The sequence below is a fragment of the Chelonia mydas genome, chromosome 11 (assembly GCF_015237465.2).
Source record: "Chelonia mydas isolate rCheMyd1 chromosome 11, rCheMyd1.pri.v2, whole genome shotgun sequence".
In the NCBI taxonomy this organism is placed as follows: domain Eukaryota; kingdom Metazoa; phylum Chordata; order Testudines; family Cheloniidae; genus Chelonia; species Chelonia mydas.
This window is the reverse complement of record NC_051251.2, coordinates 9584878-9599770: the sequence shown is the minus strand read 5'-3', so window position 1 is coordinate 9599770 and position 14893 is coordinate 9584878. Positions and strand designations below refer to the sequence as shown.

At 42.1% G+C, this 14893-nt stretch overlaps 1 protein-coding gene across 41 annotated transcripts in view; it reads left to right on the top strand.

Moving 5' to 3' along the window:
• Positions 1-14893, top strand: part of CLASP1 (cytoplasmic linker associated protein 1) — a 266722-nt gene that overhangs the window by 136737 nt on the left and 115092 nt on the right. For 25 of the 41 annotated variants that reach the window (XM_037912896.2, XM_037912893.2, XM_043525470.1 and 22 more), the window contains 8 exons: positions 227-362; positions 2055-2125; positions 3295-3354; positions 4780-4857; positions 7063-7230; positions 8691-8740; positions 11227-11397; positions 13125-13148. In XM_037912896.2, coding sequence (XP_037768824.1) covers positions 227-362; positions 2055-2125; positions 3295-3354; positions 4780-4857; positions 7063-7230; positions 8691-8740; positions 11227-11397; positions 13125-13148 — 758 coding nt within the window. The remainder of the gene's footprint in view (positions 1-226; positions 363-2054; positions 2126-3294; positions 3355-4779; positions 4858-7062; positions 7231-8690; positions 8741-11226; positions 11398-13124; positions 13149-14893) is intronic. The other 16 variants (XM_037912897.2, XM_043525472.1, XM_027833968.3 and 13 more) reach the window with 1 other exon arrangement.

The following is a 14893-nucleotide window of genomic DNA, read 5'->3' as shown; positions in this document are numbered from 1 at the left end:
GGTGAGCTTCCATGCTGAATTAATTACTGTTAAAATCTGGATGAGCAAAAAGCATAGCACTGGTTTGAGATGAAAACTGTAAAATGAGATATGTCTGTTCATTCTTCTTTGGTGGAGTTAGAGAGGAGACTGAAAAATCATGAAATAGTGCATGTCAGATAGTCTACATTACTATGACTAGCATAATCTAAAGCATATTTACCAGCATTTCTTAATTGTTTTTCAGACATTTGTCTTTAGTTTTGGGAAACAAGTTTGACCATGGGGCAGAAGCCATCATGCCAACCATCTTTAATCTGATTCCTAACAGTGCCAAAGTAATGTCCACTTCTGGTGTTGTAGCTGTTAGATTAATCATCCGAGTAAGTATATATCAAAACAAAACTTTGTCTTATAAAGGCTTAAATCTGTCTATGTGATCAGATCTGAACTGAGGAGAGAATGTGAACATGTCCCTGGTGAAAATTAGCTTAAATAAATAGATTAAGCTCCTAAATGTTGCAGAACTTGGCTATGAGACTTCTTCCTTGAATCTTATCTGGATATGGTATCTGCATTCAGACAATACCTTCCTTTTGTTGATCCCCCTGTCATGTCTTAGAACAAGGAAAACTATTTATTGAAACACAGTTCAAGAGGGGAAAAGAGACTGACAATAAATGAGAAGTAATAGCTTGTCCACTATCAATGGAAGTTGCTTCTTGGTGGCTCTTGTTGTTTATGAACCCAGTTTATGAATCTAGCAGTTTACTGACTAAATTGTTCAGTGGAAGTTGTGTAGCCACCTGAAAGAAGAGCATTACAGAGGCATTCAGATGGTAGGGACACTGTTAATTATAAGCTGTTGGCTGGATAGCATCTGGTGTTTGGGTGGCTATTAGCCTGTAGGAAGGGGAAGGGGCAACTCCTCAGATTATCATTAGCCATCTGGCATTGAAGCCTAGCAGTGATATTTTGTGTCATGAAGACCTTGTTCTGATGGTTCAGGTTGTAGCATGCGTCATCAGATACATTCTAGACTGTAAGTAGAAAAGAAAGTAGTTCTCATAGTACTAGTAAGTGAGTAAAGATGGTGAACTTGCAGCTCTTTTATTAAATATAAATGCTGTTGGTCAGCAAGTGAGGGTTCAAAGTCATAACTTGCCAAGTTGCTCTAGATTCCAGTTGCAAAACAAGACCTAACCATGTTCATATTTACAGGCTAAAAGATCATTTAGCAATAATTTCATTGTTTAACAGGGTATCCTTCTGTGTTACTTTGTATAAGAAAAATGGAAGTACTCTATTTCTTTATGCATGATTCATTATTCTAGAATGATGGATTGTGTGTTTGGAGCAAGGGGCTAGGAATCAGGACTTGTAGGTTTAATTCCTGGCTTTGCTTCTGACGCACTGTATGACCTTTGGCAATTCACTTAGGGTCCAGTCCTGCACCTACTGAAATCCAAGGCGAAAGTGCCCATTGACTTAAGTAGTACATGATCAGGGCCCTACCACTCTGTCCTTGTGAAGCATGACTAGTGAAGGTTTGCAAAGGACTTTGAGAGTGGATAACAAGTGCTATCAGCGTAAGATTTATTAGGGAAACTTCTTTGCAGAAACAAAGGATTTTTACCTTTGGAAAGCTGAGTGTATATTTCTCTGAAGTCATTTTTAAACCACTTTTGCTTGCCTTCCCATCCTCATATAAAGAGTCTTTGTAAGCACTCCATGGACAGTGCATCTTGTCTAAGGCCATTAATCAACTAGTGTGGCTTCTGCCCAGTGATGTGGCGGGCATGCTGTGGGGAGCCTTGGCATGCCCTACTACTGGAGATTTCTGTCCATTGATGAATATGGGTCTCACACTACAGACCCGCTGGAGCCTGTGTCCATAAGTGTAAATAAAGAATCCATATCTTTCTTAAAAATATTCCTTTATCTATGGGCTGAATTTTTTCAAATGAGCCAAAATGAGTGTGTGTATGTTGGCTTTAGGATGACTAAGGGAAATTGGCTTTACTCCCGCAAATCTAAAATGTAAAGGTTTTTTCCCTCTGTTTTTCTTGTTCTAGCATACGCACATCCCTCGACTAATACCCATCATAACCAGTAACTGTACCTCCAAGTCTGTTGCAGTTAGAAGGTGAGAATGAGGTTTTAACTTTTCTTCTTGTTTATCAATGGCTTAAATTCACCTCCTGTTTTTTTTTAAAGGAAAAGCTGAGTTTTTCAAAGCGATGTCGAGGATTTATCCGCACATCTTCCCTTAACATTAATGGATGTGTCTGAATCCCCTAGGTCACTATGAAAAATTCAAACCAAACGTTTTTTTTTAAAAGTTTTTCACTGTATAGGGAAGATTCACTGTTTTCTGTTCTTGAAAAGGAAGGATGGCCTTTAAATAGAAATTAGCTGATTTAACGTGTAGTGGGGAGGTAGGTGTGGGTGTACTGTACAGCTGTGTGTGTTTGTGCATGTTTAGATATTGCTATAATATTATCACATTAGTTTGGCTGCCTTCCGAGGCTTTGGATGTGCTCTTATTTTCTACCACCAACCACTACTGCGGTACGTTTCCTTTGGACCAGAGTGTAAAAGTCACATTCTCTGAAATTCCATGGCCTGTGTTATGCAGGAGTCGGACTGGATAATCACACTGGTCGCTTCTGGCCTTAAAAATGGATGATTATTTCCTTTCTGCTGTCTCGTTGGAGAAGACCTATGCCCACTGTCTTTAGCTCTGGTCTCCTCTAGCTTGACAAACAGAAGTAAGAATGATTGGTGACTGTGTCGCCCACTGACTATAGCTCTGTCACATCCCTTAAGCAAGTCACTTAACACCTCTGTCCTTCAGTTTCTCTATTTGAAGAATGGGGATGAGAAAATACCTTCTTTTCAGACTTGATGTGAAGCATAGTGTTTGTAAAGAGCTATCTACAAAGTAATATTAACTTTGATCTTCTCTACATCTCACTGTCCTTTGTATTAAAAAGAAGCAAAATCAAAACCACCCCACAAGTAATATTCTACAGCTATGGTCCAGAGCACTGCTTCATACAGTGGTGACAGTCTAGTGTTTCAGACCATTACTGTAGCATATGTTCATATTTTTTAGTGTAAAAACTCTTTGTAGAATTTGATCTTTATAGATACACTAGTATTTTTAATAAGGGGGTCACTGCTGATTTCTTGTGTCCAGCTGGGCCCCATAATAATAAATGACTGGTGTGTGGTGGCAAGTCCACCAGAAGCCATATGCCTTTTTATTAGCTTAAATAGCTCAGACAATATTTCTCCTTTACCCACTTTCAGGCGCTGCTTTGAATTTTTAGACTTGCTGTTACAGGAGTGGCAAACACACTCCCTAGAAAGGTAAGATCTGAGCATGAGCGTCCCTTTGGGAGAAGCGATTTGTACTGTGGTGAAGTGAGGGCTTGAAACATCCCACCCTCACTGCTAAAATCCATTTTTTCCCCATTCAAAAATAAAAAGGAAAAAGAGTCCACTGAGGCCCTGTGTGCACCTGCTTAGGTGCGGGCTGTTGGGGGAATTGCTGAGGCCTCCCAAATATTGGAACTTCTGGTGGCACCACAGGTGTGGCTCCTAGGGCCACAGACGCTATTTCCTGAAAGCATTGTTGAATGGACTAGAGAAATGGGTCCTCTCCAGTCAGGCTGCAGAGAAGATGGTTAATGAATTCTTGAGCACCGCCACTCTCCAGATGAAACTCAAGCAAGGGGGTCTCATAGTTTCCTGACTGAAAAGAAGTGGCAGAGAGAAGCCAGGCATGGGAGGAAGGGACTGGGGTTGTCAGAAAAGAAGATCTTAGGCATTTCAGTTTCCTGCTGCAGGCAAGTACTCTGTGGTCCAATCATTCCAAAATATTGCTATTCCGAAGTAATAATGCTATAGTAATTCTAGATAGTAAAGCAGTAATACTATTCTAAAAAGCCAGTTTTCCCTATATTGACCTATATGTTTAAGAGCTGGATTGTTCTGGGATGCAAAGAGAGGAGCACACAAGGGGCCTTTTCCTTCCCTTATGCTCCCACCTTAAGATCTGACTCTTGCAAGTGAGGATGCAGTTGCAGTTCCTGTGTTCACCCAAGCCCGGGGAGTACTCCCTCCTACAACCACTGGGGCTCAAGCCATCCTGAAGGGGTAGGAGAAGCTAAGACTGTGGGCCCATCACCTTATATTACTGACTGATGATGCTGGACAAATGCAGAGAGTGGAGTGTGTTGCAGACTCCTAAAGGATGGTATATCATGTGCACTGGTGTTGGGACACTCTGGGCGGGATTTTGCCTCCCAGATGCCAGGCATAAAGCCAGCATAGCTAGTTTAAGGCTGACACACAACTAATAGAGACATAATAAGAGAATAATATTTGTCAGGCACAATATGGCTATTCAAACTAACAGTCTGCGAAGAGAGACAAAGGTGAGGGGAAAAGGAAAGGTGATTGATCCTCACTTCATTAACCCAAATTGCCGTTAGCTACTTTAAGAGTTAAGAGATTATTTTTCCACCCTGGTAGTTTCCATGGTAACTAAGGAATGACCTCTGAAGAATGCAGCTTGGCTCTTGTTTTCCAGCAGCAAAAAAAGGCTGACTTGTAAGAATAAATAAATAATTCCCCTAAAGGATGTTATGTGGAAATGGGGGAAGCTGTGAAATGCTCTCTGTTTGCTGAGAGTGGGGAGAAATCACTAAACTTTGCAGACTCATCTATGAGTGCAGGGAGGTTTTCTGCATCTTTACTCACTGTCTGAACAATGTTTTCTTCTGATCTCAGACACATCTCAGTATTAGCGGAAACAATAAAGAAGGGAATCCACGATGCGGACTCTGAAGCAAGGATAGAGGCAAGAAAGTAAGTGGATTTTAAAAAAAATAAGTATCACTTTATAAACACAGGATGGTTGGTGTGTGATGGAAAAGTGAAGCTAAGACAAATGCATATAGGGCCTGTTCCTACTCCCATGGCAGTCGATGGCAAAAGTTCATGACTTGAACAGGAACAGGAGCAGATCCACAAAGCAGTCAGTATGATCTGATTAATAAAACCCCAGCCATTCACACATTGCTTCTTTAGATTCTGGTCATTTTACATTGCTGTCTAAAATTAAATCAATTTGTAACTTTGTTTTCTCCCAGCATGGATCAATCCATGTATTAATGTATGTTCTTAGAAGCACAAGAGCATTTTGCTAATTCTTACTTATCTGCCACCAATATAATGCCTAGACAAAATCTGGTGGTTTCATTCCTGTTCCCATAAAACACTGGGTTGCCAAAGGGCAGTGAGATTTGATAGCCAAGTATCATTTGATTTCACGCCTGATTCTTTTATCTCATACAAAAATCTCTTTGTCCTTAATGGAATTTTTGCCTGAGTAAATATTACAGGATTGGGCTTGCCATTGCTTTCTAAACTACTACAAAATATTGTAAATAATGAAAACCACTGTCAGAGTTAGTTAATAAAGTACAATTGTGAGGCAGCATTATTTTGCCTTTCTTAATCACTGATACAGAAATCTCATTAATTTGCAATGATTTTCCCTGTCACAAAGGGTGTAGGAGAGGTTCTGCTGTATTTTCAAAAGTTTGTGTATGTGTCCATGGGAGGTTGTCTTGGTATACTGAGAACTTGTTCTTAAACTAAGCACCCATTAACCAGGGATTCTAGGTGAACTTTATACAGAGAGAGAAAGCTGTCGTTTGGTACATTTTACATTTCATTAACTTGTTTATAAGAATCAAATGATTAAATGCTACACTTCAAGAAATAGTAGTTCACAGTAGGAGTGGGTATTAAATTATTTTGGGAGGGAGCATTTTCTCCAATCATGAAAATACTGTAGGCACCCAGGTGTTACAGCAATGAGGCTAGGTAACCCAGATAGCTAGCTAGGCAGACTTTTTGAGGATTTATAGTGAATGTTAAATTCTCCTTTATTTTTTTCTTACTTAATATATTGCCAGTATTAAGATTTACATTTTTGCATTTTATCCCAAAGAGATTAAAATGCTGATGGCTTCCTCTGTCTGGGGAGCAGCTGCCACGTGCAAATGGATTAATTTGCATTTATTGATCTTGTTCTTAAAGTGTCCTCCAGCCTAATCCTGAAAGGTGCCTGTAACTCCTATAGATTATAACAGGAAGTAAGGATGCTCAGCATCATCCGAGAGGCTGTTAGTGCCACAAAGGACTGTCCCTTTGTGCTGAAATGTTTCTCTCTCTTTTGAATGGGCTAGATCCTGAGTGATGCTGAGCCACTCTCACTGAAGACAGTAAGAACAGCTAGCTTCAGCACTCCCTAAGATTTGCCTCAGTAGCAGCCAAAGTTTGCCCCATAGTATTATGCAAAGGTCAGGATCATCTCAGGGGTAATTGTTAGTTACTACACATCTGCTTTTGAATGTTATTGAATAAGGGAGTCACTGTTATGTTACAGTTTGAAAGAAAAATCTCTGTTATTGCTGTCATGAATCAGGTCCACAGATCTGTCTTCAATTGCAGATTGTTTCAGAAACTGTTATTTAATTCACATTAATTTGCCAGTCCTACCCCTTTAAACACCAATGTAGTGTCCCCTCAGCCTGTATAGATCCAGTCTGGGTGAAAGTGTTAATGGTATTTACAAGCACTCATGCTAGATTTTCTCCTCGCACCGGGACGTTGCTGGTTGAAGCTTGCCATGGGATGTCTGCCTTGTCTAATCCCCGCTGCTCTTGTGGGCTAATGGTCTTCTTCCTGACCTCCTGATTGTAGCCGTGACATCTGGGTATAGACTCTGCCCCTTTCTGGTGCTATATGTGTTCCTGTGATGCCCTGCACAGTGTACATCCTGCCTTCCCACTTCTGGTCAGTGTGTCTTGTGTGGAACTGCTTTCTCAAAACACAGTGATAGCCTGCGTGGTATGTTTCAGATGCATCACAGAAAGGCTGCATCACTGAAATGGTTCAATTAAGCTGTTGCCGTTGGGGATGGACATCTCCTGTGACTGAGCTGCTGTGGCTCATCAAACGTTACAAGGAGTTTTCAATGGTATATTGGGATCTTGTTTTCAGATGTTATTGGGGCTTCCACAATCACTTCAGCAGAGAAGCAGAACACTTGTATCACACGCTGGAATCCTCCTATCAGAAAGCCCTGCAGTCTCACTTGAAGAACTCAGATAGCATAGTGTCCCTGCCTCAGTCCGATCGCTCATCCTCCAGTTCCCAGGAGAGTCTCAAGTAAGTCCCTCTACTTTATTACCACTGATTTTATTGACTAAACTGCAGATGCACCTAAATGTGAGTAACTATGACATTGCACCGTTACCATTCACAACTTCATGCTTAAGCTTGTTTTCTCATCTCTCTTATGACCGTTCACATTTATTTCTTGACCTCAACATTTGACCAGCTCCAAAATATGGCATAGGAGGTTTCTGGCTGGCAAGATATTGCAAAAAACCAAAAAAACCCACACTGCTAAATATCCTGGAGTCAGTCTTGAATCCATAAATAAGTGGACAAGAGGCTTTTCATTCTCAGCCAGACAGTATTAGTCAACCCTCCTAACTTAAAAAGACACTTGTTTGGCCTGAAATTTTTCATGCTTAGCCTTAAGCCAGAGAAGTGAGTGTATCTGTTTGTCTTTTCTTTTTCTTGTAAGAAGAGAAGTGGCCAAGCTAGATATAAATTATATAGCTGCAAAATGAATAGCTTTTCTGCTGCATTTGTGTATCTTGGCTGTTTTTGAAGGGACACAGTGAAAGAATTTAGACTCAAAATTTGCCCCAGCTGAAAAGTGTTAGAATTTTTTGTGGACTGTCCTATTACAATATGAATTGTAAAATCCACCTCCATCCTACAAAGAAATGTATAAAATACATTAGTCACTATTTACATAGGACCTGAAATCTTCTTTTGTTCTGTTAATGCTCATGGTAATTTTTTCATACTCTTTTCTAAGGAGTATTATTGAGCCTCAATATTTATATTTAAACAATAAATCCTGTTAGTCTATTACTATATGTAAATAGTTGTCTGTTACAAACCTTTATGACTACATACTCAGCAGCTTCTAAAAAGTAATTCCATGTTTATCATGGTAATTATATAACTGTATAAATATATATCTGATATATTTAAAAAGAAAATGAAAGAGGGCCAGGCCAGCAGTCTAGCAATAGCAGGAGAGTGTTGCGGGAGCACAGGGAGAGTAAGTAGACATTTATCACTCAGACTAGACTGGCTCCAAAGCAAGAGTTTCAGTGCAGCAGACTTCAGTGATGAAGGACCAGTGCTGGACTGAAGGCCAGTTCTAGATTAGCGGAGAGGGGAGTAGAGAATAATCATGGGGATAGACTCTTCCTGTGCCTTTGATCATTGAAGTCATTTGGAGCATATGTGGAGAGTTCTGAAAACAAAGAGGGCAGTTTTGAATGAAATCCTGAAATAAGTGGGGAGCCACTGGAGGTGTCTGAGGTTGTGGTTGGTATGGTTGTGCTTCTGTGTATATAGCAACTTTGGCACACCCTGAAGTCTGGAGGGTGGGGTTGTGATTAGGCCACTGCTATTTTTAATAACTGGTTATTAATGTAGTAATGTAGAACAAAGCCTCCTAAAATATGTTGGCATTTTTATAGCCAGGATTATTGGTGACTCAAAAAATACCTGTTTGATAAATGTTTGTGTTTAATTTCTAGCCGTCCATTGTCTGCCAAAAGAAGTCCTACTGGAAGCACTACATCCAGAGGTGAGAACAGGAACTGTAGGATACGTAATCACCTATTGCAGGGGAAGATTTGTAATGAAGTAAGATAAAAGACTCAAATATTTCTATGTTCAAGATAGTGATTCTGGTTATAATGAAATCTCCATTTACTGTGAAGTTGTTCTTTTGATCATTAGTCCAGTCACACATAGCTGTTCCTTTGGTCACCAGCATATAGTGGAGGCACCTTAAGTGCATGTCTCCTGTGGTGCTAAATTCCAAATTGATCACAAAAGTGCTTTCACCTATGGACACAAGAGATGTCTGGACCACTTCACCATCAGAGCCCTAGTACACTTGACTGCACGGGCAGGTGGGTGGACAAGAATACCTAACAGGCCTTTTCCATCTCTGATTTTTGTTTGGCTTTCAATAGCCACCGTCTCAGTCTCCACTATGTACCCCAGAACAGGCATGGTATCCCACAGAGGCCTTTGATACAGTCAAAAGAAATGTTGAGCCTCCTTGATCTTTTTCATCAAGACTTTCCAGCATGTAGAATCTTCAGAGCTTTGCTTTGGTTCCAAGCACTTGCAGCTTAATGCCTGAAGGGCATAGTCTTGGGTGGGAACATCAGTGAGTGAGGGGAACAGAAAACCTTCATGAGCAGATGAGGTTACTGTTAGCAGGCCTTGCTAACAGTAACCTTCAAAATGCAGGGCCCAGACTAATTGATTCGATCACACTTTAGTCTGCTACTAGATACCATCAGCTGAGAGTATAAGGCTATGTTTTAGTCACAGGTATTTTTAGTAAAAGTCATGGACAGGTCACGGGTAGTAAACAAAAATTGACGGCCCGTGATCTGTCCATGACTTGTACTATATACCCCTGACTAAATCTTGGGTGCTCTGGGGCAGCAGGCAGCCCAGGGGCACTGCGGGTGCTCTGGGGCAGGGGGTGGCTGAGGGGCGCCGCGGGTGTTCAGGGGTGGGTGGGGCAGCCCAGGACCCCTGCAGGTGCTGGGGGAGGCAGCGGCCCGGGACCCCTGCTGCTGCTGGGAGCGGGGAGAGATTTTGTGGGGCTGGCGGGTTCGCTACCTGGCTCTGCACAGCTCTCTGGAAGCAGCGACATGTCCCTAGGTGGAGGCATGGCCAGGCAGTTCTGCACACTGCCCCTGCCCCAAGCACTGGCTCCCTGGTTCATGGATCATGGTTCCTGGCCAATGGGAGCTGCAAAGCCAGTGCTCGGGGTGGGGGCAGCATGTGGAGCCACCTGGCCATGCCTCCGCCTAGGAGCTGAGGGACATGTTGCTGCTTCCGAGGAGCCCCCAGAGGTAAGCGCTACTCGGAGCCCTCACCCCGTCCAGCGCCCCAAACCCTTGCCCCAGCCCTGATCCCCCTCCCACACCCAAACTCCTGCTGCTGATTGTGGGGCTGGTGGTGGTGGTACGGTGGCCCGAGACTGCCTCAGCAGCAACTGGTGCAGCTGGCCCAGGGGCTGCCCGAGCTGCTCAGGCGGCCCCTGGGCCAGCCACATTGGCCATTGCAGAAGTCCCGGAAAGTCACAGAATCCATGACCTCCATGACAGACTCCAGGCTTACATATAAGTAATATATTTTTCTGCTCACAGATACCATTGCAGAACAGCACTGTGAATTAGTTCAAAATAAAGAGAGACATGGTGGATGAGGCAATATATTTTAATGGACTGATGAGAGTAGGGGAAACTGTACTTAGAAAAGAACAGGGCACTGGTAATGAGATACGAAATCATTGACATCTAGGTCACTACTTCTAGGTATTCTAGCTCAGGAGTTGCCCCAAAATTTTACTAGTTGGTGAGTGGTGCTATGTGTGAACTACATTGAATTTCACAGTCTAGGTCTCAGTAGATGGGGCTATAGCCTGGTCTTCACTTAAAAGTTAGGGCAACATAGCTACATCGCTCAGGGGTGTGAAAAATCCATACCCCAAGCAATGTAGCTATGCTGACGTAACCCCTGGTGTAGACCCAGTTAGGCCGCGGAATAATGCTTCCATGGATTTGCCTACTGTTGCTCAGGGTGGTGGTGTTTCTACACTGGCAGGAATATGCCTTCCATTGGTATAGATTGCATCTACGTTATGGGGTTGTGCCATAGCTAGGCCACTATAATCCCTGTAGTGTAAACGTGGCCTACATCACATAGCCACCACCCGAACTGCCACTGATTAGGACCTTGTTTGCCATCTCAGCAGAGAGGCCAAGGCTTGAACGGGTTGTAGAGACTGAACTACCCTAGAGGTGGCCTCTTAGGTCAAGGCTGGGACACATTTGCAGGGCAGCAAGGGGAAGTTCACACTCTCTCTGGGAGTACATTGTGCATCATGGTCTTTCTGGCCCTTTACATGAGCACTGAAGTCTTACACAGGGAACACTTGAACGTTCTTATTCAAGTGCTAACTGGGTGCTTTGAAACGAAGAGTCAAACAAATTAATCCTCACTAGTCTTGATTGTGTGTCTGTTTCCCACCCCTGTCTAAAGCCTCTACAGTGAGTACAAAATCCGTGTCAACCCCAGGATCTCTGCAGCGGTCTCGCAGTGACATCGATGTGAATGCAGCAGCTAGTGCCAAGTCGAAAGTAACATCTTCTGGAGCTTCCACCCCTTTCAGTTCTGCGGCAGCCCTGCCCCCAGGCTCGTACGCATCACTAGGTGAGCCTCTGTGTTCTCTTAGAAAGCAGATAATTTCTCCAGTATTATAAACTACGTGACTTTAGTATTAGATGGCTTGTTCTGAATATAAGCCACGTCTCCAACGAGATGGTCACTAGCAGTCCAGAACCAGTCTGTTCTCTGTGGCAACTGAGGCTAAAGAAAAATACATTTCCAGAGGGAATCAGCCTTGCAGGAAACACAGTTTGCTTTGAAACACTTTTCTTTCTTCCTCTGTTTCCAGCACTAACCAGCACATTTATGTTGTGAAGAGATGTTGTTTTGACTCTGACAGTCCAGGGGAGGATACTTGCTGCCCAGTTCACCCTGGTGTAGCCCCTCTGGAACTAAAGAACAAGTTTACTGCAAGTTGTTTTATTCTTTGGGTAGCATTAAGAATGTCTTAGCTGCATTTGATCCTGAGCTAAGGAGCTGTCTCTTCATATAAGTGAGGGATAGAGAAGCAAAGAGAGGAATCTGACTGATTTGTGAGTATGATGTAGTTACTTTTTTGGCCTATGTTAAAGGCACAAGTTCACCTTCCTCCACTCAGGCTCTTTTTGATGGGTTAAATCATGCTTTGTGTTCCTTTTGCCATTTTCTGTTGCCCGAATTTTTTCATGCTGACAAGTGAAGTCACCATTTGATGTAGAATGTACTTTTCAGGTGGCATGGCAGGCTGCATGGATGAGGAAATACAGTTCAGAAACAGCTAAAAACAGTTGCTAGATTATTTGCTTGCTTGACAGTTTTCATTAGCCTAGATTTGACCCAGGGAGAGCTAATTACCTGAGCTAGGATCTGATTCTGTAATTTATTGTAATTTACATCAGCCTTACACTGATGCAACTCCATTGACTTCTACCAGATTAAGTGATTGTAGCAGGTCTCTAAGTGGTATGAGAACAGATACCTTGCCTCCTGTTGTGCAGATTGCTAAACCTTAGCTGTATCAGTTGAAAACTTGACTTCATAGCACAGGATATCCTGGCTCTCTTGTCAGTGTAATGGGAAATACTGTATGAATTATATTAGGATAGATGTATACATTCCTTCTGATGGCAGGCTTCACTTACTGCTAAAATCTTTGTCTTAACTTCAGTTCAGTGGCTCCGTTTGTTTCAGTGGTTTTGTTGTGAAGTGTTTGCCCTGGCTTAAATTAGTTGCTCACATTGACTTCATGGTGTAGTGAGAACTGCAGACAGAATACTGGAGTTAAACGCATGTTTCTTGTCATTTCCCAAACGTTTAGAGGCTGAACACAGAAAAGTGAAAGTGCTCTATTAGTCTCACTCCAAAGCAGAGTGTGTTTACTGCTCTTCTCTGATACTCTATTTCTTGTTTAAATGATGCACGGATTGGATCGGCTCTAAAGGGAACTCCTTTCCTTTTTGCCCGTAGAAAAAATTGCACATGCAATTTCCTTTGCTTGCCTTGCCCATTCCTCCAAGAAGGAATGGGCAAGGCAAGCAAAGGAATGGGATTTAGCAAAGCTGTGTCTTTAATACATGGTTGCAATGGGACCAAACTAATCTGATGCTAAGACCGGTTCAGATGCTTCATGCTTTGAGTTGCTGATTAACCAAATATTCTTTTCCGGTTTCATTTCTTTAATTGTATTGATTTTTTTGCTTATTTCTGTAGCTAATGTACAGTGCCCACTTCCGTTAATATTACTAACTCTTCCCTATTTACCCTCTCCTTATTTTTTTTAAATTTGCCTAAAGATGGTACTACCACTAAACCTGAGGGTAAGCAGTCTGTCTGTGTGACTGAGGTGTGTCTACAGTTGTACCACCCCATCTGGTCTCTGTTCTCACAAAGTGTTACCTGATTCTCATCTGTGCTTACTGGTGACCTGCATGAAGTGTTGCATGGTTGTTTGGCTCATTATGACACCATTAGGTATATGTCACTTTCTCTCCAAGATCCTCCTTGAGATTAGGCACCAATCTGATTTTATGACTCTCGCTTCCAATCTTTATGTGAAACTAGTTTAAAAGCAATGTTGTATACAAGTCTCCATGCTAAAAAGGTGCTGTTGGTTGAAGGTGACCTACAAAAGGATAAAAACAAAGGCTTGTGGTCGTCTTTGCTTCATTGAGATGCATAAAGAAGGTCTGCTTTGTTGTTCTATAAGAAATTTAGGTCATGTCTACTCTGTTTTTTCAGGGAGACTCAGGATGACAGGAGAATTAGTGAGATGATTATATTGCAAATACTAAGGAAGTGAAAGCTGGGAAAGGAAAGGATATTTAGTCAGCCTGTTCAAACCTCTGGGTTTTGTTTGTTTTTGTTGTCTCTTTTTAACTCCTGTGCCTGGTAAACAGTTGAGAGTGAAGACCTTTTTGTTAAAGGCTCAACACCCTTGTCCCTTCATTTAATGGTTGAGAGAGCTCCCACTCCAGTTCCTCCCGAGAAGCCATTTAAAAAAATTATTTTAAGGAAAGACAAGTCTTGATGTTCCTGATATTTCTATGGTAAAAAAGGCAAGCATAAAACTTTCTTTTTGTGGGGGAGGGAGGGAAGGCAAGGAGGACGAGAGTGTTTATGCCGCCTTTATTCATGACGAAAAAGCCAAAAAGCACCCCCCCCCCTTTTGCAAGTCACCTTTTAAGGGATGTATTACTGATTTATGGGACTGTGTGTGAATACCTAGATGGCTGTTTGTATTAGAATGTAGTTTCCCAAGAAGCACCACCATGTCACTGTGATGTCTGTTTTTCCCTCTGATTTCTGATAAATTGATATATTATTTATAGGGATAGATTTCTACAGTCTCCAGTGCAAGCCCTTATACTTTAGGATCCATCAACCATCATGTTGGTTTAAATCAGTGTTTCTCAACCCTTTTCTGCTGGTGACCCTCTTTGAACTTAAAAAAATAATTGTGACATCCATTACGCCGCCCTCTCCCTCCCCCCCCGCAAATTGCCACCCCATACCTTAAGTTTGGGGCTCTGAGCTTCAGCCCCCCCCCCCCCCCCCCCCCCCCCACAGCTCAGGGCTTCGGCAATTTAAAGTTCATTTACTGTTTTTTGTTTTTTTCCTCATTAGAATATCAGTCCTTATCTAGCTGTTTTTGCTGGAGGAGACTCTGGAGACAAAAGCAAGGAAAGCCAAACTTTGTTATATTCTTCATATTTCAAATGAAAAAAATTAACCTCCCCCAGCCCCTTTGTTCTGAACAGTACCCCCTTTTGGCCTCTCTTTACATATCATATAAGATACAAACTCATTTTTTAGGTCACCTCCAAGCAACTGTTTTAGAATCTCCAATTTTTCTGTGCAATGTAGTTTGACCTTTGCAGTGCAGTAGTGCTCATGAAGTATGTGTGTAGTTTTCTCAGGACCAATATCTCAGATTAGGAGAAAGCCAGAAGTGAGATATTCCAGTTAATAAGTACAAGTTAAAAGCTGAATATCAGGCCATAGATTTAAAAAACACTGTTACCTGGGTAGCTCTGTAAAGCACCATACTTGAAAGTTACCCTGT